This window comes from Suricata suricatta, chromosome 14 (assembly GCF_006229205.1).
Source record: "Suricata suricatta isolate VVHF042 chromosome 14, meerkat_22Aug2017_6uvM2_HiC, whole genome shotgun sequence".
NCBI lineage: Eukaryota > Metazoa > Chordata > Mammalia > Carnivora > Herpestidae > Suricata > Suricata suricatta.
In genome coordinates this window covers 26161518-26184381 of record NC_043713.1, presented here as the reverse complement: position 1 = coordinate 26184381, position 22864 = coordinate 26161518, and the positions used below count along the sequence as shown (strand labels likewise).

The 22864-nt window shown below is 43.4% G+C and overlaps 1 protein-coding gene across 1 annotated transcript in view; it reads left to right on the top strand.

The window, feature by feature from the left end:
* KATNAL2 (katanin catalytic subunit A1 like 2) overlaps nt 1-22864 on the top strand; it is a 61908-nt gene that overhangs the window by 9977 nt on the left and 29067 nt on the right. Inside the window, exons 2-8 of the mRNA XM_029922205.1 lie at nt 10061-10131; nt 13642-13808; nt 15145-15187; nt 18148-18265; nt 19382-19480; nt 22170-22268; nt 22482-22559. Of these exons, the coding sequence (XP_029778065.1) occupies nt 10061-10131; nt 13642-13808; nt 15145-15187; nt 18148-18265; nt 19382-19480; nt 22170-22268; nt 22482-22559 (675 nt within the window). The remainder of the gene's footprint in view (nt 1-10060; nt 10132-13641; nt 13809-15144; nt 15188-18147; nt 18266-19381; nt 19481-22169; nt 22269-22481; nt 22560-22864) is intronic.

Genomic DNA, 22864 nt, shown 5'->3' with positions numbered 1-22864 from the left:
GTTGGGGAAAGTTGGGGGCAGGCTATCCGGAAGCTTTATGTGCCTGGTTTGGACAGCATATTTGGCTTTCTCTGCTCGGTCCTGATTTCGAAGCTGGGGGCAGAAATTGAGGCTGGCAGTTGTTGACCGAATCCTGACTGATCTGGGCCAAGTGCTACAAGAGGCTGAGATTTAGTTTCCTGGACGGCTTGCTGCCGAGGTTATGGTTTGGCTTCCTGATCTCATGTGGGTCTGACCATTATCCGTTTACATATTCGGTCTCTCATTCTGGAAGTGATATGCTGTACCAAAGAATATGCTTTCAGCATTTTGCCTATCAACTCCAGTAAAAGTGGTACCGATTTATACGTCTACTGGTAATGCGGGGTCATTTGTTCTACCACAGCAGGCTGTTCTGTTGAACTTTACTCATCTAATGGGTGAAATTTTGTATCACATTATGTTTTTCATTTTCATTTTTATAAGATTGAGCAACACCTTTTCATAAAATTAAGAGTCATTTGTGTTTCCTTTTCAGTGGACCATCTTTTCCTATGTTTTGCTCTTTTTTATAGTAAATTGTGGTCTTTTTTTCCCGCTGACTTGGGAGTGCGTATTATATATAAAGGAAGTTGGCCTTTGAATGTTAAAAAAAGTGTAGGTACTTTCTCAGATTGCTGTCTTTTGACCTTGTTTTTGATTTCTAAAATTTTTATGTAGCTAATTTTATCAGGGTTTTTTTTTTACTTTTAAAAAAATTTTTAACATTTATTTTTATTTTTGAGGGAGAGAAAGACACAGAGTGTGAGCAGGGAAGGGTCAGAGAGAGAGGGAGACACAGAATCTGATGTAGGCTTGGGGCTCTGAGCTGTCAGCACAGAGCCGGATGAGGGGCTAGAACCCACCAGCTGTGAGATCATGACCTGAGCTGAAGTCCGCTGCTTAACCGACTGAGCCACCCAGGCGCCCCAGTTTATCAGTTTTTAAATTAATGGTTTCTGGGTTTGTGTCCAAGAAGGCCTTATTTACTCTGAGATTAAAAAAAATAATAATCCCATGCCAAGTAGTTTTATGTATGCATGTATGCATGAACAATATGAGGATACTACTTGATTAAAACACAATGTCTTATTGTTTACAGAGGGGCTACTTGACAAAACTATAATTGATCTTAAAATCTTCAGTAAAATCGAGGCTTCACATCTTCGGAATTCTGGAGTATTCTCCAGGTGGGGAGGCAGTGGCTGTGACACGTAGGTTCTCAGGTGCACCGTTTGAAACCTACAGGAGTGAGCGTCCGAACGTTTCCACAAAGCAGGAGATTCTGGTCTCCTTGGGAAGTCTGTCTCACAAACCGTGAGATCGTGACCTGAGCCAAAGTTGGACGCTTAACCGACCAAGCCACCCAGGTGCCCTTATATTTAATTTTTTTAATCTCTTGAACAATTCTATGGGTGTTTGTTGGAAGGTATTATTCAACTTTTCCTTCACTTCTTTCCAGTTGTCTTAACATTACATATGCCATTTTATTTATATAGTAGTATAGATTTTCCCCATCATTCTAGGTTTTAAAGATATCCCAAGTCTTAGAATTTATTTGATTTAAGAATTCCTGACAGTTTTTATTGTTTTCAGTATTCTCATTAGTATCAATTGGCAGTTCTAATATTGCATGATTACTTCCATAATCATAAATCAAGGTTAAGAAATGATACGTAACTAAGAGAATACATAAAATAAAAACACCACATTCCCACAACTCAGAGACACTAAAGAACCAAAGGTGAACCTTGGTGTCTATCCATGCCCCCCTCCAGATCCTTTCCCATGCATATACAGATACCTGTGCACACACATGTTTTATCAAAATGAAATCATGTAGTAAGTACTGTTCTTTAACCAACTAGTTCTCTCCAAGGTCACGCATTGTATCTTGTTGTCATAGCCCTTAAGTTTCTTTGCATTACCACAGCCCCCACTTCTACCTTCTCTACTTCTTTTTTCTTTGCAACAGCGCTGACTTGTTCGAGAAACCACGAGAATTGTTCTGTAGAACATCTCCCCTTCTAGATTTGTTTGACTGCTTCCTGGAGATCTCACCTGAGGCTCCATCCCTGATGAATGAGAAGTTGGTTCTAAAGTCTTGATGGATTTACATGAAATCCTTTAATTTACCTCATAGGTGATACTGAGAACTTCGGATCGCACGTGTCAGGGGACTGATAGCGCCTTACTGTGACCCGCAGTCTGACCTCCCCACCGTGTGGCTCTGTTGCAAACAGAAAGTAGCCTGTGTGAGCATGAGCTTTTGAAAAGAACACAAATATCCCAATTCCATAATCTGGTTCAGTGTTGAATAACAAAGGCATGGTATGGAAAGTCTCCTTTCAGGAGACTTTATACTTCTCTGAAATCCCAAATTCCATCACCAGTTCCTACTCAGGATTAATAACAAATGCCTCTTCTCATGTAACACTGTTTCCAAGCATGGCTGACCAGGTCTGGCTTTGTATTGAATACAACAGATGCCTTCCTTGGGTCCGGAGACACTCTTTTGGTAGTCCTAGTGCTTTTTCAAGTTGTACAGTGTTGGAAACTTAGCAAGTTTCCTGGTAGAAACAGGAGATAATCAGGAAACAAACAAAAAACAAATTAGAACCTGAGTATATATTCAAGCTTTTAAGTGAAGTATCAGATACAGGGACTGTAACATAGAACGACACTAAAAACGTTTGAAAGAAATGTGTCCTTTTTAACTGTTTGTTTTTGAGATGGAAAGCTTAATGCAAAATTTGGATCTTATTACAGAAATTGAAACGAGCTCATGCAAATTAATCTCCATTGCACCCGTAAAAAAGAAATTAAAAGCACTAATGTTGCATGTGGTGTATATACACTAACATTTCCTAAATATCTTCTGGGTCTAAAACTAGGGATGATATTCAATGCTTCCTTTTCCTCAGGCTACAGTATCATAGGATTCAATTTTGAAACTGATAATGGAGGCATTTTTGTTGCACAATTGCCCACAAAGGAAATGAAGGAAGAAGAAAACAGCCAGATCATTGAAGCAGAGACAAATGAGATACCTCAGTTCGATGTTCACTTCTGGTCCTCCTTTCTTTGGTAGACAGAAATTAATTGAGCATCTAATTGTGTCCATTTCAGGGGCACACCATCTTTTACAGTTTAAATTGACCATTTGTTGATGGTCCATTCTTAGTTCTTTCATTCAGAAGACCACTTTCCATGCTAATTTGAACGGCTGGAGTATAAAGATGTTACAGATCTGGTAAACTTTACACTTTTAATTAACAAATTTATAAGACCACATTCTGTGTTTCAAGTCATAGCACATCTTAAACTGAGCATTGGGTATTCGAATAGTATTTTCTTATGCTTTTCCTCTACTCTTACTAAATTCTGAATTCCCATCGAACTTGTTTCAAAGAAAAAGTCAAAGCATTATTTCAAGGCCCAGAGCCCTGAAGTACAAGCTGTTTCACAATCTGCATAGTAGGAAAGCTCTTTTTGAAGCAGCTTCATTACCAAACAGAAGTCTAAGTCACTGAAGCAAAGGGTGTCCTTCAGTCCCCATCATCTGCCACAGACATCAGGACTATTTGCCAAACTTTGTGATTCTGGCCAGATTCCCCCAGAAATACTCTTGACTAGCGTTGGGACGGCTACCATTTTCCAGGAATGAAATCAGACCGCTGGACAAGCTTCTCTGAAGAATTTGGCCAACATGGCCGGGATCAGCCTAGGGTCCAACAGTGCCTCCCTCTCAGGCATTAGACCTTTGTCCCCCAGCTCCTCTGATTTCCTGTGAGTTCACAGGTCAGTGGGTTCACTTTCCCAATAACCCTCCAGGGAATCTAAGGGAAATAATTCTGACAAATCCTCCAGCTCCAGTTTTGTCAGGGTGGCTGTGAAACCCAAGGCTCTACCGCTGGATGATGGATGGCGGACAATACGATTTCTAGGTTTCTCGGCGGCTGTGTATGTGAGGTGAAGTGAGGGAGGTGGGTCATGGGGGTGGGAAGCGTGGTGTGGAGGAGGAGGTGCCTTGGGTGACTTTTTTGGATCTTCCCCTCCCAGTGAAAGAGAACACCGCCCTGCACCCCATACCTACCAAGGCTGGGCAGGGAACCCGATGTCAGAGTGGTTATCTGCCAAGGTGGTGGATGTCATTCTTTGGCCTAGAAATTTTCTAATCTGTGAATAGTTGACCCCAGGTTGAGGTTTTGTTTCCTTTTTACTTGCCAACGCATTACATTTAAACAATTCATGTGGATTGACACTTAAGTTGCTGTGTCCCCATCTCAGTCCTGTGCCCCGAGGTAATTACATATCTGGGGTTTATTTCTTACTTCTTCTATGAGTGAAGGATTGTGGGAGTGTATGTGACTTTTCACTTTACAGTAAGTCTTAGAATAAGGTAGATTTACATATGCAGGGACGATTCACAAGACACATTATTAAGTGGCGGGAAAAGGCAAGATGCCCAACAATGTAAACAAAATTATCCCATTTTCATAAAATTTTAAAAAGTTGCACAAAGATATGTTGATATGTGTGATATGATATTCTGAACTATTACATGAGAAATTAAAAAAAGCAGATGGAAGAGAATTCTTTTTGTATTTTTTATTTTATTAAATTTTTTTAAAGTTTATTTATTTTGAGAGAGAGAGAGCGAGCAGGGGAGGGGCAGAGGGAGAGGAAGAGGGAGAGAAAGTCCCAAGCAGTCTCTGCACTGTCAGCACAGAACCCAACGTGGGGCTTGAACTTGCGAACTATGAGATCACGACCTGAGCCCAAACTAGGAGTCAGATACTTAACCGATTGAGCCACCCAGGGGCTCCAAGAATCATTTATTTTTAAACTATTTGAAGTGTTTATCAAATTTAATTCAAGCTTGTGTTTCAAGCCCTCTTTCCCTGAGTAACACGATATTTAGTACGGGGAGCAGTGAGTGGGTGGAGAGAAAATACGATGTGTTCAGAATCTCTCCTCATCAGTGTAAATAGATCCATCTCATTCTTCTCACTGGTGCCTTGCATTCCATAGTGAGCTTGCTCCATGACTTATTTAACCACTAATGGACATTTATAGCCTATTGCTATTTTTTTGTGGACACAAATAATGCTGTATTAAACATCCTTGAACATTAATCACTGTGCATACATGGACTATTTCTATAATATAATATAATTGATCTTCTATGGTGGAAATTGCTAGGAGTGAAATTGCTGGGTCAACGAGTCTGTGCATTTTTCATTTTGATAGATTTTGCCAATTTGCTCTGTAAAATGTTTGTACTAGTTTACATTTCCTCAGTCGTATCTGAGAGTGTATTCTTTCAGAGCTTGCCGAGTCTGGATATTATCTGCATAATTTTTTTTTTTAATTTCTGCATTTAAAGAAATTTGAGGGGCGCCTGGGTGGCTCAGTCAGTTGAGCTTCACACTCTTGATTTCAGCTCTGGTGATGATTCCTGGGCCATGGGATTGAACCCCATGTTGGGCTCCAGGCTGGGCATGGAGCCTGTTTAAGATTCTCTCTCTCTCTCTCTCTCTCTCTCTCTGTCTTGCTTGTTCGCTTTCGCTCTGGCTCTCACTCTCCCTCTCCCCCACTCACACACATGCACATACACTCTCTTAAAAAAAAAAGAAAGATTTGTTTTTTACTGAACAAGGCTTATTTTAGTCCAATGAACTGTAGAAATATTAACAATATTTAAGTTGGCTTCTTCAACTTTGTTTTTAATAATTTGAATTTTTTTCAATGTTTATTTATTTTTGAGAGACAGAGAGTGAGCAGTGGAGGGACAGAGAGAGAGAGGGAGGGACAGAGAGAGGGGGAGACACAGAATCTGAAGCAGGCTCCAAGCTGAGGAGCTGTCAGCCCAGATCCTGACGCAGGGCTCGAACTCACAAACCATGAGATCATGACCTGACCTGAAGTGGGATGCTTAACCCACTGAGCCACCCAGGCTCCCCTAGGGTAGTTTCCTCAACTTTTATGTATATGGCCCATGATGACAAAACCAAAAAGAAAAAGTAGATAGTCAAAGGAAATATCTGTCCGGATGGTTTTGTGTTTTCTGCCCAGGACATCTGCCCTGTACTCGTGCTGGGCTCGCCCGCTCGCAATCGCTTGAGTCACCGGAGCAAGGAAAGGAGCGCGCATGGTGGCCGCGTCCCCCGCGGCCCGGGTCTGCCGTCAGAGTGGGGCGCAGGCTCTCCCAGCGATGCGGGTGAGAAGCAGCTCCTTCTCCCCACCATTTTCATTTTGAATCACTTCAAAATGTTGCATGAAAGGATTTCTATTTTCAGTCAGACCATTTGTTTTATGAATCAGGGTAAAAAAGTTACTCAAATTATTTACACTCATTTTGGCCTTTTTTCCTCTACCTCTCTCCATTTTTGGGGGGGGCAGCATTTTAAAACAGCCTTATTGGAGATATAATTCACACACCATAAAGCTCACCCCAAGTGTTTTTACAGAGGTGTACATACAAGCATCACCACGGTAATTTCAGAACATCTTCACTTCCCCAAAAAGAAGCTCTATAGCCATTAACTGTTACCCAACCTCATTCCTCCATCCTCCCCAGCCCGCCCATCCCCTTTGATTTTTTCCCTCTTTATTAGTGAGCTCTATGCCCAGTGTTGGGCTTGAACTCATGACCCTAAGATCGAGTCACATGCTCCAGCAACGGAGCCAGCCAGGTGCTCCCTCCCACCCCCCTTTAAAAACATCCCTCCCAAGATCTGTGTCTGTTCACTTAATAAGTTTTCTGGCTCTACCTAGACGCTCATCTTCAGCAAATCCAGAGCTGTCATCCAAACACAGCACGGTGTGTGCAGTATTGAGGAACAGAAGCAAAACAGTCCTTAGCTAATTTTTCTCAGCGTCCTTCTCATAAGAGAACATGTGCATCTGTGCACGTTTAGATTAAGAAGTGCGTGCTTCCGGAGTGAAGGATGGAGAGACTCTGAATTATACGAACAAAGCTGTTGAGGGCCCACCAATCACTGACCCCAATACTGGGACAGCACCTCACAGTTTGTAAAAACACTGCCGGGTCGGAAAGGGCACTAGCCAGTGTCCCCTGAAGTGCCTCTGAGAATGCGCAAGGCTTTCCTGGCTCTTTAGCTCCAATCCTCTTGTTCTCAAAGACCTTTACATACACACAATATGGATTAGCTCATTTACAGCAGGATTCTGACTATTCAGAAATTCAAAAGTACGATCCTCCTATGAGACACAACACTCCTGGTGCAGCAGGGAGACTGACTTTTTGAAGGAGCTCTAGGCAGGAATTGCTCTGAGATGGTCACTAAAATTGGGGGATTTTAGGTCTGAGGAAATGTAAGAGACACCACTCATGTGTTACTGTGTGAGGTCAGCTGAAAAAGGCTGTCTGGTAACCACAGTTGTTTGATTTTTAGCAAATCTGGCACACAGTTTTTGGCAAATTAAAAATATCGGGTTCTCTCTATCTGTAGTCAAGGCTAGGGGTAGGAGCGAAGATTAAGAGGAGGGGGTTAAAACGGGCAGAATTGATGGAGGGAAGAGCACTGGGTTCTGAGCTCAACTCTGCAGGCTTTGGGCAAATCCCTTAATTTATCTGGATCTCAGTTCCTGAGACGCAATGATCTCCCAGTACCTTCTAGACTCTTAAAATTCTGAATCAAAACCCCAAGCATGAACCTGAGGATTTGTCTATTTAGAAACATATCCAATTGATCTTATCACTGCTTGTCTAACATGTGGTTATATCTTTATTTTACGAACCTGATTTGGACTGAATTTTGCCATGCGTGTCATCTTTTATGCAAATAAATTTGGAACGAACCTAAGTTTCATGAAGTGCTTCCCCTAATACACTAGATGGCACTATAGGGAAGTCAAATCCAATTACAAAACAAAACAAAACAAAACAAAAACGGGGGTGGGGGAGTCAATTTTGACTACCAAAGTCAAAGTTACTAAAAATGATAAATTAGAAAAGTTTCAGTCTTTATCAAGAGTTGTGTCAACATCTTCAGAAAGATGAGCGAAAACTGCCAGTGTTGAATATCTTAAGATCAAGATCATGTCATTTTGTGTGGTGGTTTTCAAAGGGTTTCTGTGACCAACTGTAAGACCTCTCGGGTTGGGTCCCAACCCAGATACACACATGCTAAGGCAACAGAAGCTGCATCGAGCAATTCTAAGGTTTCTTCCCTGTCGTGCATTCTGAGCCCGTTTCTTTTGCATCGAAGGAAAATGCACTCCTTGGAGGGGGGAGAAAAGTGTATGTGACACATTATCTGAAGTATTGATGGTGAAGAAAGTGATAGGCGAAGGCTTTAGAATGTTGCTGTTTGAAAATTAGTAATACGTCTACCGAAAAGAGGCCAAGCTAAAAAACAATGAGGCAATTAATTATTGACTCTAAGAAAAAATGGTGTACAGAAATGGGAAAGTGCTTTCTGATTCAGCAGTGAACATTATTTACATGGGTATAATAAGGTACTCACTGAATATTGATATAAGTGTAAGGGGAGGGGAGGGTGAGAAGTTGGATGACAGCATGATTCTTGTCTACCTTGACAGGGTGTGAAGAGTTAATGCCTAATATTCGCATATCACAAAACAGTGATGTGTTTAGAAACATGGAGGTAAATATCAGAAGAAACAGCTAAAGTAGTTAAGATTGTTGCCTCTGGAGGGAGGAGGGAGTGGGGTGGTGGAATGGGGCAGAGTCCATTGTTTTTCTTTAAAAATTTATAGGGGCGCCTGGCTGGCTCAGTCAGCAGAGCATGCAAGTCTTAGTCTCAGGGTTGTGAGGTTGGGCCCCACATTGGAGGTAGAGATTACTTAAAAATAGAATCATAAAAGTTTATAGTACTATATTATTCAGCCTTAAAAAGGAAGAAAATCTGGACACATATTACAACATGGATGAATCCTGACAACATTATGCTAAGTGAAATAAGCCAGACACAAAAACACAAATCCTGTATGAGTGAGTCCACTTACATGAGGTATGTAGTGAGGGCAAATTCATAGAGACAGAAAGTAGAATGGTAGAATGGTGGGCACAGGGCTTAGGGGCATGGGGTTAGGGCATTACTGTTTAATGACTCCAGAGTTTCAGTTGGGAAAGAGAAGAAAGTTCTGGAGATGGATGGCGGTGATGGCTGCACACCAGTATGAATGTACTTAATGCCACTAAACTGTACTTATAAGTGGCTAAAATGGTAAATTTTACATTACGTATATTTCATCATAATAAAAAAGCAATGTAAGAAAAAAATAATTTATAATATACTGTTTGATTTTCTTTTAATGTTTATTTTTGAGAGAGATACAGAGACAGAGGTTGAGCCAGGAGGGGCAGAGAGAGAGGGGGACACAGAATCTGAAGCAGGCTCCAGGCTCTGAGCTGTCAGCACGGAGCCCAACGTGGCACTTGAACTCACAGCGAGATTGTGACCTGAGCCAAAGTCGGATGTGTTCATGGAGTTTGAATAAGAACATTGTTAGGCAGCTATTTCTTTTTTCTGGCCTCTGCCACTCTCAGTGGGTATTCTAAATGTTTGGCTGTGTAGTCACCAGCTTGGGTGGCTTATTGGAACTTAAGGTCACATTTGTGCTGGAACTGGGCGAGACTCTGGGTGAATGGAAGATGCAGTAGCTGTGATGTAAGAGCTGATTTCTAGCACATGAGTCTCTCTTTACCACCCCTTTCCTTAACCTGGCCCAAACAGGAGCGTCTATACTCATTGCTTTGCCGTTATGAGCAATAAAATGCCAATTAGCTTGGCGGAAAGAAGTTGGCTAGTAAAGCGCAATTCTAATTTAAATCATTGTACCTTCAGTGTACAGTCGAGAAGGCAGCTCTAAGAAGAAAACAACAATGGAAAATAACTTTACATATCCTTAGAGACGTCGAACTGCCTTCCAGCCTTTAAGTCATGCTTCTTGGTTTTGACAGGTTGCATTTGCCTTCAAGGGTTTATTGCTCTAAAAAGAGTGTTACATCTCATTGTTGTCCCATCTAAATTTTCCTTTTTGTTCACAGTGCGAGAGGAGGACAGAAGCACGACGAAAAACTCTTCTTATTTTGATTCTGCATTATTTGACACAAGAAGGGTATGTTCCGTTACAAAGATTTACAGACGTGATTCCTCTCTATGTCTGACCTCCGCTTTTCTGGATTTACACTCATAAACATAGTTAATAGAATTCATTTTTTAGAGCAGTTTTATATCTGTAGACAGACTGAGCCAAAAGTATTCAGAGTTCCCATGTAGTGGGAACCCCGCCCCCCAGCCAGTCTCCATGTTACTAACGTCTTACAGTAGTGTGATGTGTGTGTTACAGTTGGTGAACCATCTTGATACATATCTGTGTGTGTGCATGTGTGTATGCAGATGTATATATAAACATATATATATTATTTGAGAGAGAGAGAGTGCCAGCAGAGGAGAGGTGCAGAGAGAGAGAGAGAGAGAGAGAGAGAGAATCTTAAGCAGGCTCCACACTCATTGTGGGGCCCAAGGCAGGGCCCGGTCCTATGACCCTGGGATCGTAAGCTGAGTTGAAATCAAGAGCCGCACGCTCAACTGACTGAGCTGCCCGGGCGCCCCCGCTCTTGATATATCCTTGGCAGCTAACGTCCGTCGTTCACGTCAGGGTTTACTCTTGTGTTGTATGGCTGAGTTTTGACAAATGCATAATGTCATGTATTCAGCCTTGTAGTATCACATCAAATAGCTTTGCCCCTAAAAATCCCTTGTGCTCTGCCTATCCCTGCCCCCACCTTCAACAACCTACACACATAATTTTATGGCCTCGCTGACACAGATTATCATTCCCATTATGCATTTTGAAAACTTTAACAAAGCTACCCAGTTCATGAGATACCTTCCCCTTCCCATTCAGGTTTCAGGCCCATCAAATGAGATTCCCAGGGAATCTGTGGCTATGTACACAGAGATCACACTCTTATTCCTCAATTCTCCTTCCCTCAAAATAAAGGTATCACATTTACTGGATGGCCTGTGCTCCACTCTCTTTTCCCGGCAATGCCATTCAATAACCGGCAGGGGAGGAGAATTCTGCACCTGAGTTTGGCCACCAAGCTGATCTGGAAACGTGCAGGCTGCCCATGTGCTGCATGGGGAAGAGAGCTCATCCACTATTTACTTTCCAGTCTCCTTCCTTTCCAGGTTCCAGCCAGGAAGAAAACATTTAGGGTTCAGGCTTAGGGCTTGAACTTTCAAGTGGGGTGATTTTGCCCCTTGGGGGACCATTGGCAATGTCTGGGACACTGCTAACCATCCTTCAGTGTGCGGGACAGCAACCCACAACGAAGGGATCTGGCCCCAAGGGCCAACTGTGCCTAGAAACTGTATCAGAAAGGAGAACCATGATAATGAAAAGACAAAGAAAAGTCCGTTTATCCCTTTGAGGCTGCTGTGGATTTACAAAGCATGCATTTCCCCCTTTCTGCCACGAGATGGCCCCTTGCATCTCGACTTCCCGAAAATTCTACTAGAGTTGATCATTTTCCTGAGACCTGCTGGTAAAGGCACTTAGGAGTGGATGTCAAGATGAAAAGTAAACTGTAGGCATTTTTAAAGACATATCAGTGTCAGAAAGGCAGACCTGTCTTTAGCAAAAGAGTTTGTCTTCACCAAGAGGATAGATTACAGTGAATTGGAATAAACAGTTAGAAAAAAGCTTTGTAGAGCAATGTGAGCTGGTCTAGAAAGATGTGGAGAAGAAGGACAGACAGACATGATGCGTGAGGACATTGCAGGCACGTGCACGGAGGGGGCATACGTGGAACAGTTAGGTGAACAGAAAGACCCACGTTGGGGTGTGTGGGGGCGAACAGGTGAGGTCAGACAGGGGAGGACCCCAGATCCGGTCGGCCTAGGACTGCACATGCTGCTCTTCGGGCCTCAGCGCCTGCTGACAGCCTCCGCCCCTCTCCCACAGCCTCGTGCTCACTACTGCTCACTCCTCCTCCTGACGTCCTGTCCTTCCCTCTGTCGGCTGAGAACCTCTAGTGGCTCCTCCAGCCAACCTTATCAAATTCAGATTTCATTCGAGCTCAGACAATGTAATCGGAACACACAGAAGCAGTTTTGTTGCCCGATTAATTCGTTTAGGAAATATGAGGCCTACAATCGTCTATTCTTACAATTTTCATATATGTCAAAAGCCCATAATCCTGGAAAGAGTTCAATATAATGTGATATGAGGAAAGACTACAGCAATCTATATGTTCTCATACACACACATATAAATAATATATATAACACATATATATGCTTTACAATATATGTGTGTGGATATATGTATATATATATAGCTTTACAAGTGTATATATGTAAGTATATATGTATTTAGTCATTAAAAATGTTTGGAAAGATAGGGAAAGGTAGTGGAATTTTCTTTTGACTTACCTGTATTTTCTAGTTTTTTCTTGAATGAGCATGTATTACTTTATACTAAACAAAAGTTAAAATAGAAGGACACAGTTAGCTTTTCTCTCTGTAAATGGAGATTAAGACATAGTATGGAAGCCCGGTGAGCCATCAATATGGATAGCGGCTGACTACAGCCAATTGATGTTTGCAGTTTCTTTAAACCTTAGCAAGGTCACTGGAGATAATCACAGCAACTTTGTTTAAGAAAGTGCAGTGTTCCAACTGACCTGAATCTGGTGAAAGGAAGAGAGCATTATATAAAAGAAAGCTTTCTTCTGCCTTCCCAGATTTGAATCAAACAGAAAGAACTCTGTCCTGTGGCAGGAATTCTTAATCTGAGGTCCTTGGATGAAATTGTATGCTGATTTGGGCCTATTTGCACATTTTTTCAGAAGAGAGTTTTTGGTTTTAATAAGAAGGCAAGAACTAAGATTAAGACCTGGAAAGTCTTTTCACTTTCAGAGGATTTGGAGACGGAGCATTTGTTTTTGTTGCTGAGACCAAAACAGGTTAAAAATGACAACGAAGAACCTGGGTGAAGGTGTTTCCATCCACACTCACCTGGTGATGTAGACGTGTGCCTGAAGGAAAATGACCAGAAATAACACAGCCCAGCAGCTGATGTCTTATACTCAATCTCCTCAATGATTTGATTAACATATTCTGGAATTTCCTTTAGAACTCATGACCTACACTTTTCAGTTGCCACAATCATGCCACATCTTGCCACTTGGCTTTAACTTGGGTTTAACAATTGCCAGATGTTATCTAAAACAAATGCTGGTGAATAAAGAGGTAATTGAATTGGGCAAATACTCCTTTTTGGCTAGAAACCAGAAAACACAGGACATTTTCTTAGTTGATTTACTTATTTGACTTCTAAGCACTTCCCAAAAAATGTTGTGAATAGTGGTGACATCATTAGAATAAGCACGTAGCCTCCAGAGGCAACTGCTTTGAAAAACTCTACTTGGATATACTCAACATACATGGGCTCCTTCTTCTATAGGCAAACCTCATACATTGTAATTTTCATCTAATGTACTGCTTAATAAAGCTTAATATTTGTATTGAGTCTCTATGGACTTGTAATGCCTGTTTGCCTTTATTCTTTTTACTCAAAGTTAGTTTTTGTTGTTTTTTTCTTCTGTGAAATGGCCAGATATATCGATGCAGCCAATGCTTTGGAGCAAGAAACTAAACTGAGGTTACGACACTTTGAAGTCTGTGACAACGTTGACCTTGAAACTATTTTGATGGAATATGAGAGCTATTATTTTGTAAAATTTCAGAAATACCCCAAAATTGTCAAAAAGGCATCAGACACAGGTACATGGTGATTTTCTAGAAATAAGGTTTTATCTCATCTTTAGGATTAGTGTTTTCTTCCTCATTTTATTCTCAGAGAGTTGCTACTTCCCCATACCCTGCATTGAAAAACCAGACTAGAAAGACTGGGTAGCCTATGTTAGCTCCTGTACAGATAATGTAATCATGACTGGCCAGGCAGTGGTGTCCCTTCAGTCGTGTTGGTGTTTGTGTGAGGAATGTGTGTGTTTTAGGACCTGAAAGCAAAACCCCAGTGTATCACAGGTGCTTTTTAGAAGACCAATGCTACTTTCATTTCTTTAAAAATGGCCAAGAGCTGTTGGAAGAGGATAAATGACAGAAGACTTTTTGTTGTTATTGTTAGGAAGACCTATTATCTATCTTGAAAATAACATGAAAATGAGTATTGGTGAAGCTAATAGCTCATGTATAGATAATGAAATGCTTTTGAAAGCCATCAATCCAGATAATGATCAATATAATGCAAAGACCCAGTATAGGTTAGCAGTCAAGGAGGCTGGCTGGAGGAAAGATCTAAAATGAGGGCCCTATGTCTTGTAGTAACATTGACTTGGAAGTCTGTAAGTGGGGGAAGTAATTATAAACCAAGGGAGATCATTGTCCTGTTTGCAAGGCACTTGTTAAGCCACAGACTTTAACATTTCATGTGGGGACCAGGAAACCAAGAGGAATGTCAATTAAAAATAGCCGGGGGCACATCTCTGAGCTGGAAGGGATGTTTATCTGAGTTCCTTTCCAGGGCAGGGTTCACAGCTCCCTGTCCTTGGCCGGTTGCTTGGTGTGGGTGTTGGCAGAAAAGCACCGACTCCTGGGCCACCAGGACTATTATTGACATGATCTAATTTCTAGACTGCTGGTTCTGATTTAGCCTCAAACCATATTCTCCTGGGATATTAGACACAATGTCTTTATTTTAAGGTAAACTGGCAGAGTACGATTTGTAAGTGTTCATGTAATCATCCTGGTGTCCGTGGACCACAGCAAAATGGTGCCAAGTTCATGAGAACTTAATGAAATAGTAACCGTAAAGCTGGCCCACACCGAAGTTGCCACCAGGCTCATGGTTTCCAACTCATTTAATATCTAAGGGCTTTGGGTTCTTTCTCTGTGCAGAAATGCTTGGGAAACATGGGATTCTTTCCCTCTGCTGGTCGTTTCATTTCTTTCTATATGAGAATATCTCAGAGCTCCTGGACTCCACGAGGCTATAGCCCAAATTTTGAGAATAGTGTGAAAGGGCAAACATATCTGAAAAATCACTGTCTCTTAAAAATTCAATTCTTTCCTTTTCCTCCCAATATTTGTTTTGCTACAGCGGAATATAACTTACCACAAAGAAGCGGAGGGAAGACCAGAAGGTAATGTGAATGGTAATTCCTCTCGACCAACCCAGCTCTAAGAATTTATGGGATCCCTTTCCAGAAGATTCTCAGCTCGGTTCCCTATCTGTCTACCAGCAATTACAGACTGTGATCATGTGATCTTGGTGGGCCCAGCCATGGGTTCCCCATGCATTACAGACGTCCAGGACATGAGCCAACGTCTGCAGGCTCTCCTGGTTTTACCACAGATAACTGCATTCACTATGTACTATGAAGAGTAAGGACCTCAGAGACTGCACGGTCCAGGTTCAATTCCTGGCTCTGCTACTCACAAGCTTGGAGCAAGTGTCTGACACACAGTGAGGTCCCCACACGTAGCGAGTGACTGTGAATGCTTCATGAGAATACTCTCAATAAGGCTCTGCCTGAGGCTACCTTTGTTTTATGCTATCCTTTAGGAACAGTTTTATTGTTTTGACCAAAGCATTAGCCTTTTATTTATAGTTTCCATAAAGCTAGTCAGGCTCTGACAACAAACGATAACTACTTTTGAACCAAGAGAGTGAGGAGCATTTTAAGAGGCCAGCTTTGGCACGCATTTGGGTTCTGATGATGTTCCAGATTGATGCCTGGACATCCCCAGCATTCCTTACCTAGAAGAATGTTCTAGGAGCAAATGTCTTTTGAGCACTTTGCATCTCTTTAGGGAGGCAGCTCGACAGCTTGGGTGTCCTGAGCTCATCTCTGAGTAAATATTTGTATGTGGCAGGCATAAAGGTCAGACAGCAAAATGGTTGAAGTCAGGATGGATAATTAGGAAAGTAATGAATGCTGTTTGTTTACAAGTTTGTAATTGAAGATAGCTATTGAAATGAAAGGTTGTGTCATGAGACTGGCTATTAACAAATGAAAGTGCCTTTTCCTAATTCTTACATTTCACACCAGAGAGCAAGCTCCCAGTTCCCAGATTTGCAGGTAGCTCAATGCAGATAGCTTAATGTGATGGAAAACAGAATTAGGATGCCAAAAAATCTTGATGATTTGAAAGTTGGGTCCAACATAACAAGAAGAAATTTAGTGAAATAAGCTCTAACCAGAGATTAATGACAAGTAGCTCCCCCGTTACAAAATCAAGAGACCTAGAAATCTGAGTTCACAGCAGATGCAGTGTGAGTCAACAGTGTGATGTGCTAATGTGGTGTCGGGCCTCACTGATAGAAATACAGTGTCCCAAAAATAGGAGGCGACTCTGTTCTGATAAGAAGACAGTGGACAAAGGAAAGGCGACCAGGATGAGGATGAATTGGGGGTCAGGTAGCCTGAGGAATGACTGGAGCAACTGGAGAGGTTTAGCTTGAAGAACGGAAGCCACGGGAGGTGGTGCCCCTCGACCAACATGGCACCAGTCTTCCCTCTCTGAAGAGGGACTGAGCTTTCTCTGTAGAATTCCACAGGACACGCTCAGGAGAGGCACCTAATGGTACCTCGGGGTGGATCCGGTCCTGCATCAGGACGGACTTTACAGCCGTTAGAGCTGACTGGGAATGGATCGTACTGCTTTGCACATTGAGCACTTGTCTCTGATTATGTTAAAGCCGATCTGTGAATCACTTGCCTCCAAAGGGAAATCAAAGCGGGAAAACAGACTCCCTGTTCCCTGCCAGGCCTGCAGTGATGTTAGGCATATATATGACCTCACTGCATTAAATTAATGCTATTCATAAGGGTTTGCACTTGTAAAATGTTTGGTATTCATTTCATAGACATTTCATTTTTGTGCCAGCAAAAGGCCTGAGGGACAGGCGTTTGCATGCTTAGTTTACAGATGAGAAACAATGCTCTGAGAAACTGCCAGCTGTCCAGCTCTTATGATACCCACCCCAGTGGGGTCACCACGTGTGGACATGGGTGGCATTACTGGCATGAGTGATCTCGCTGGCTAGGTGTTTATATTAGATACAACTCCTTTCCAGAAAGAAATGGAGAAGTAGCTCTGAGACCCCTTAAACATGAGGGAAATCCTTCCAGCAAAACTCCTGCAAACACGTCTTACATGGAAGGACAAAGGAACAGAAAAAACCCAAACAAGTTCGGATGTGGGAGTTCATGTTCTGCCCCTGAGCAGTCTTGGCTCTCTCTGATGTCATCTCCTATCTACTAATTTTCCAAAACTGAATTTCTCGTTCCAAGGACCTAGTGAAAAACTTTAGTCTACCTTTAGATTCATGCCTATACCCCGTATGTAGTCAAATGTACGTATACTCTTGTAAGCGCCGCCAGCCCAGCCCCCAGCAGGCCCCCTTCCCAGTCGATGTATGCCATCTCCACTAGAGGTAGCCACTCTCTGACGTCCAGCCCCATCAATTTGTTTCAACTTAGGTAAACGATATCTGGTGAAAATCTTTTTGGCAAGTAGGAAGATCTGTGACAACAGAGATGAGGTGAGGTTTGCTGCGCTTCCACAAGTCCCTTCGATGTTTTAGGACACATGCTGCCGAAGCGAGCCCCTCTCCATGTTGGCTGTACACAGCATGAGGAGAAGTGTTTTAAGTACAACCAGCACACTGGATCAAAGCTGCAGGCAGATCCTTAGGTGTCCTTCCTCCCCACAGAGTGGCTCCTGGGCTGCATACGACTCTGAGGGAGATGGGAAGGAACATTAGAAAATGCTTGTGCAGCCATGTGTTCCTAGGGGTACTGAGCTACCTGCGGAAGAGCTAGAGCCAGGTGGCTTGAAGGGAGAAAAGAGAGGGGCTTGGGGTCCTCCAGGAGGAGGTGGACCCCTAGCTTGCTCTTGGAGGAACCCAAGGGGTAGAGTGGAGCAAGTCAGAGCCAGGATGGCCAGGGTGGCGGGACAGTGTAGATGGAAGGGTCCATTGTGGCACATCTTCGTATCTTTCTAGAACTCTTTTTTAAGTGGGCTACACAAGTTATTTAGTTACCTCAAATTAAGTGGTTTGAATAATTTCCTCCAAGGTCTCTGTTCCCTCCCCTAGGGTGATGAGCGACAATAGTCAAAATCTTTCCAAGATTAGTCAGCAGAGGCCTCGGTCCAGAGCCATGGCGGGGAAGCCAGCGGAGGCCAAATCTGTCCATAAGGAGCATCCTAAGCAGGTCTGGACAGCTTTGCTTGGCATCGGTAAAACTGCAGGTGGCTGAGAAATAGCCCTGAGAAAAGAGTCACATTTATTCATTTTTGTGTGATTTTGTTAAATTGCTGATTTTCTTCCAGTATATTGAATTAAGACCACAGGTAAATCTCTAGGCTTCCTAATGTTTCTTAATTTGAGTGGGAAGTCTCCTTCCCTCCCCCAGCTCTCCCCTGATTGGAGTACTAGGAAACAGGCCTTGAGGGGTGAGCCCTGGGTCCAGTCAGAGCAGCGGGCTGGTTGCTACAAAGCTCAATCATCCTGCTTGAGGTAGCTCTAGGTGGCATGTCTTCCTGTCCCAAAGCACACTCCTGGACTCCTAAGACCAGGTCAAGGAGAGTCTCCGGAATGGCTGGGTTTCTCCAAAGCACAAATGGTTGGTCTCCACTCCAGATCTCCCTCCTGGACAACCTTGGGAACAGGGTGGACAGCAGAAGAGAGAGCCCAGCAGGCGGGGGAAGCCAATGGCTCCTAACTCAGGGAATCCATACCTACAACCTCTGGGTCAGAATACACGTAACAGGTTTCAGTGGAAAGAGAACCAATGGAGATCGTGAAAAGGAATGGGAAGAATGGATGTCAGAGATCCCTGGCAGGAGAGAAAGGAGTCCTCATGAAAGTCAGTTGTCAGAAGGAATCTCTCACTCTCAGGAGTTGAGAGGTTGTACACTTTTGGCCACTGCAGTCTGGCTCAGGTGGAAGGGAGCTGGAGGTGGGGCAGGAGAAGCCTATAGGAGGTGGTTGACTGTTGACTCTGTTCTGCCTCCAAACTCAGCTGCCCCTGGCCTCAAACACCTCTGGTCATCGGAGAACAGACAAGCCAGTGTGAGTGGGGATGTGTTAAGGCACAATGGTTTTCTCCACTGGAAAAGCTGCTCAAAGCCTGTCGCTTCTGGTGACAGCCCTTCCCGCGTGGCACAGGCAGACAGTGGGTCTGCACAGAAGTGACCGAATGACACATTGGGTTCCCATTTACTGAACTGATATCCAGTGCGTGATGCTGGGTGCTGGAAAAGCGTTTTCGCCCAGCACGTGTAATTGCTTTCCCAGCCGACTTCCTGCTGTCTTCCTCTTTCTTCAGGAGCCTGTCAGTAATACTCACACGGAGGGTGCTGACTTTGGCTTGAGTATATCAGGAATCCACAAAGGCAGCAGAGAAGAAAAGATCTGCCCACAAAAAGTAAGTGGCATTCATGAACCTAGAACCAAAAGGGGGTATCCCTTTTCTTTTAAAAACGAAAGTAGACAAGGTTACTTTTGTCAAATAGGAAAGCTAATAGGTAATGGCCAAAGGCTGGCTGCGAGGTGAACTGGGAGGAGCAATGGAGGAGGGTGACAGCCCCGGGGCTCTGGTCTGATCTTGAAGGATCTGCCTCATCTCGAAGAAGCTCAGTTTCCCTATTTGTAAACTCAGGAGTTTGAAGAGATGGCTTCCAATGTCACTTTCAGCTTAAAAACCCCACAACTGAAATGATAGGCGTGGCTGTTCTGCGTTATTGACGGAGTTATGGCGGCATACCCGTTCTTTCTTCCCCCGCTGGTGGTAACTGATTCGTGCCGCACCTTTTCTCCCTGGAGGGGTGGCTCTAGGCTTAAATGTAGATTCATGTGAACCATGAAACCTCAGTTGAAATACGGTGGGTCTTATCCATACTAAATACTTCGACCCCTTTCATAATGAACCTCATGTCTTGATTCAGAAACAATAGTTTCTCCAACAGAGAAGACCCAGATTGGGTGGATGTAGGCAAAAAAAGTCCTTTGGAAATGTGAAGCAGTATCCACACCTAGCAGGTTTCTCTTGATTGTAACTTCAGGGGTTTTGTGTCTTTTTAAGAGTCCTCTTTCTTCAAGCAAGTTCTCAAGCTACAGGCCTTCAGACTCCTGTGGCTGGCTCTTCTGGGGGCAAACTAAACTCTGACTGTGCATGTGTTTAGAGCAGAAGGTGGGAGCATCTCCCTGGAAATCAGTGGAGCTCTCATTGGCCTGAACTGACTCCTCTTAAGGCCTTCAAGTATATGGGTGATTACTGGAGATGATTCATTCAAATCAATGCCTCCCAGGGAGAAATACTTTCTGGTTCACCTTTGCTACTTTCGTTGTGTTTCTAGCCACTTTGTCCTAGCAATTTTGTGACACTAGTTCCTCCCGTGAACATCTCACGCTGATATGAAGAGATGTTTCTGATCAGGTCACAAGGAAGGGATTATTTAACCCAGCACCTAACTTTTGAAAGATTCTGGTTATAAATTCCTTTTCCAGCAGAAATGTCCTCAGCATCACATGTAGATAGATGGTTTTCTCCCTAGCGTTACAAACGTTCATAAGCTACATGAAATTATATGGCCAGGGGCCCATCTCCAAAATGGGTTTATCGTGGCCATGCTAGGGCCCTTGCTTCCAGATTCCTGAACTCCCCCTACTGTAGTTACAAAGTTAGTAGGCATGTTGTTCTTTAAGGCACTGGCTTTGGAGTCAGACTGCCTAGGTTCGAAACCTAGCTCAGATTTTCCCAGCTGTGTAACCTTGGGCAGGTTGTTTAGTCTTATCTGTAAGATGTGCCTGTTTTAAATATCATAATGAGGGGTGCCTAGGTGGCTCAGTTGCTTAGGCGTCCGACTTTAGCTCAGGTCATGATCTTGTGGTTTGTGAGTTTGAAACCTGAGTCAAGTTCTGTGCTGACGGCTCAGAGCTTGGAGCCTGCTTCGGATTCTGTGTCTCCTTCTCTCTCTGTCCCTCCCCGGTTCGTGCTCTCTCTCTCTCTGTCTCTCTCAAAAATAAGTAAACATTAAGAAAAATTTTTTAAAGGAGCACCTGGGTGGCTCAGTCAGTTGAGTACCCACTTCGGCTCAGGTCATGATCTTGAGGCTTGTGAGTTCAAGCCCCGCATGGGGTTCTGTGCTGACAGCCCAGAGCCTGGAGCCTGCTTTGGATTCTGTGACTCCCTCTTACTCTCTGCCCCTCCCCTGCTCATGCTCTGTCTCTGTCTCTCTCTCTCAAAAATGAATAAATGTTAAAAAAATTTTTTAACTGGAAAAATACCGTAATGAGTGGAGAATGTTAGCATAGTGCTCAGCCCATAATATACACTCAGTAAGTGCTAACTATTGCTTTTATTTGTTTCTTGCACGCATCCTTCCTTTTTCCTTCTGCCTGCAGGGGAGGCGAGGTGGCGTTGGGAGGAGTACGGGCGGCAGATACCTGGGTTTAAATCTGGCCTGAGTCCCTTGTTAGCTGGGACTCTGTTGAGTGGAGAATGTACAAGACTGTTCATGGGAACTAGCATTACACTCCTGACGATGAGTTCTTCCTGTGGGTGAAATGTGTCAAAGGATGAGACAATATAGGGGAGCCAGACCTGTAAGGAAGCAGGTGGCATGGCGTCAGGAACTGAAAGATGCTTGTGAATTTTTATTCAAACCAACGTCATTCTAAGGAATTTATTTGCCACTTATATTTTCTTCTAGAGTTCCCAACTTGAGGAAATCATCTTGTTCATTATTAGCATGGGTTCTTTTTATTTTATTTAAAAAATTATTTTTTATTTTAGAGAGAGAGTGAGCACATGTGAGTGGGGACTGTGGTGGAAGCGGGGGAGGGGGAGGGGGGGAGAGGTGAATCTTAAGCAGGCTCCATGCTTAGTGTGGAGCCCGACATGGGGCTCAACCCCACGACCCCGGGATCATGACCTGAGCCGAAATCAATAGTCAGCCACTCAACTGACCGAGCCATTCAGGAGCCCCAGTGCAGGTTCCTTTGAATGCCTCACTGTGTATGTCCAACATACCAAGGTACATAAATGTGGCTTGATTTGCTGATGAGCTACTGAGGATTGTACGACTACTACAATACCCACTGCTCCCTTTCAGGGTCAAATCATCAACTTCCGAGGGCTGCTCACAGATGCCATCCCAGGAGCAACCGGCGAAGTCAGCTTGAACAGCCTCGACTGTAACCCGGACCCCTCAGTAAGTGGCTGAGATGGGGACGGTCATCTTGCAAGCTAGCAACATCCCGACAAACTTTAGAAATGTGACTTTGAGTCCAGAGAAAGCTTGAGATCGAGTCAAAGGTCACAGCCACCTGCCACCATTTATGCCACTGAGATCTATCTGTGCCCTGTTTTGCTTTCTAAGTTATGAGCAATATTGTAATGTAAAGCTTTCTGTTCCCATCGACAGGAACGGTTGTTGAAACCTCTGAGTGCATTTATTGGCATGAATAGTGAGATGCGAGAATTGGCAGCCGTGGTGAGCCGGGTAAGGTCTGATATTCAATTCACAAATTTACGGAGGCGGATCGGGGCTCCTGGAGCATTGTGGGCTGCTTCTTTTATTAATAACAATAAATATGATCATTTATTTATAAAGTGCCCCCACTCGCAAAGGCACTCATATTGTTTAGAGGCACAATAATGCATGATAAATAAATTATAGAATCATAAAATTACAACACAAAGAGCCCACCATCTCACTACAGAGGCCAACAAAACCAGAAGGGAAAAAGACTTGGAAGGGAAGGGACAGGTGAAAGGTTTTAGAGCAGAGCCAACAGTTAAGGAGAG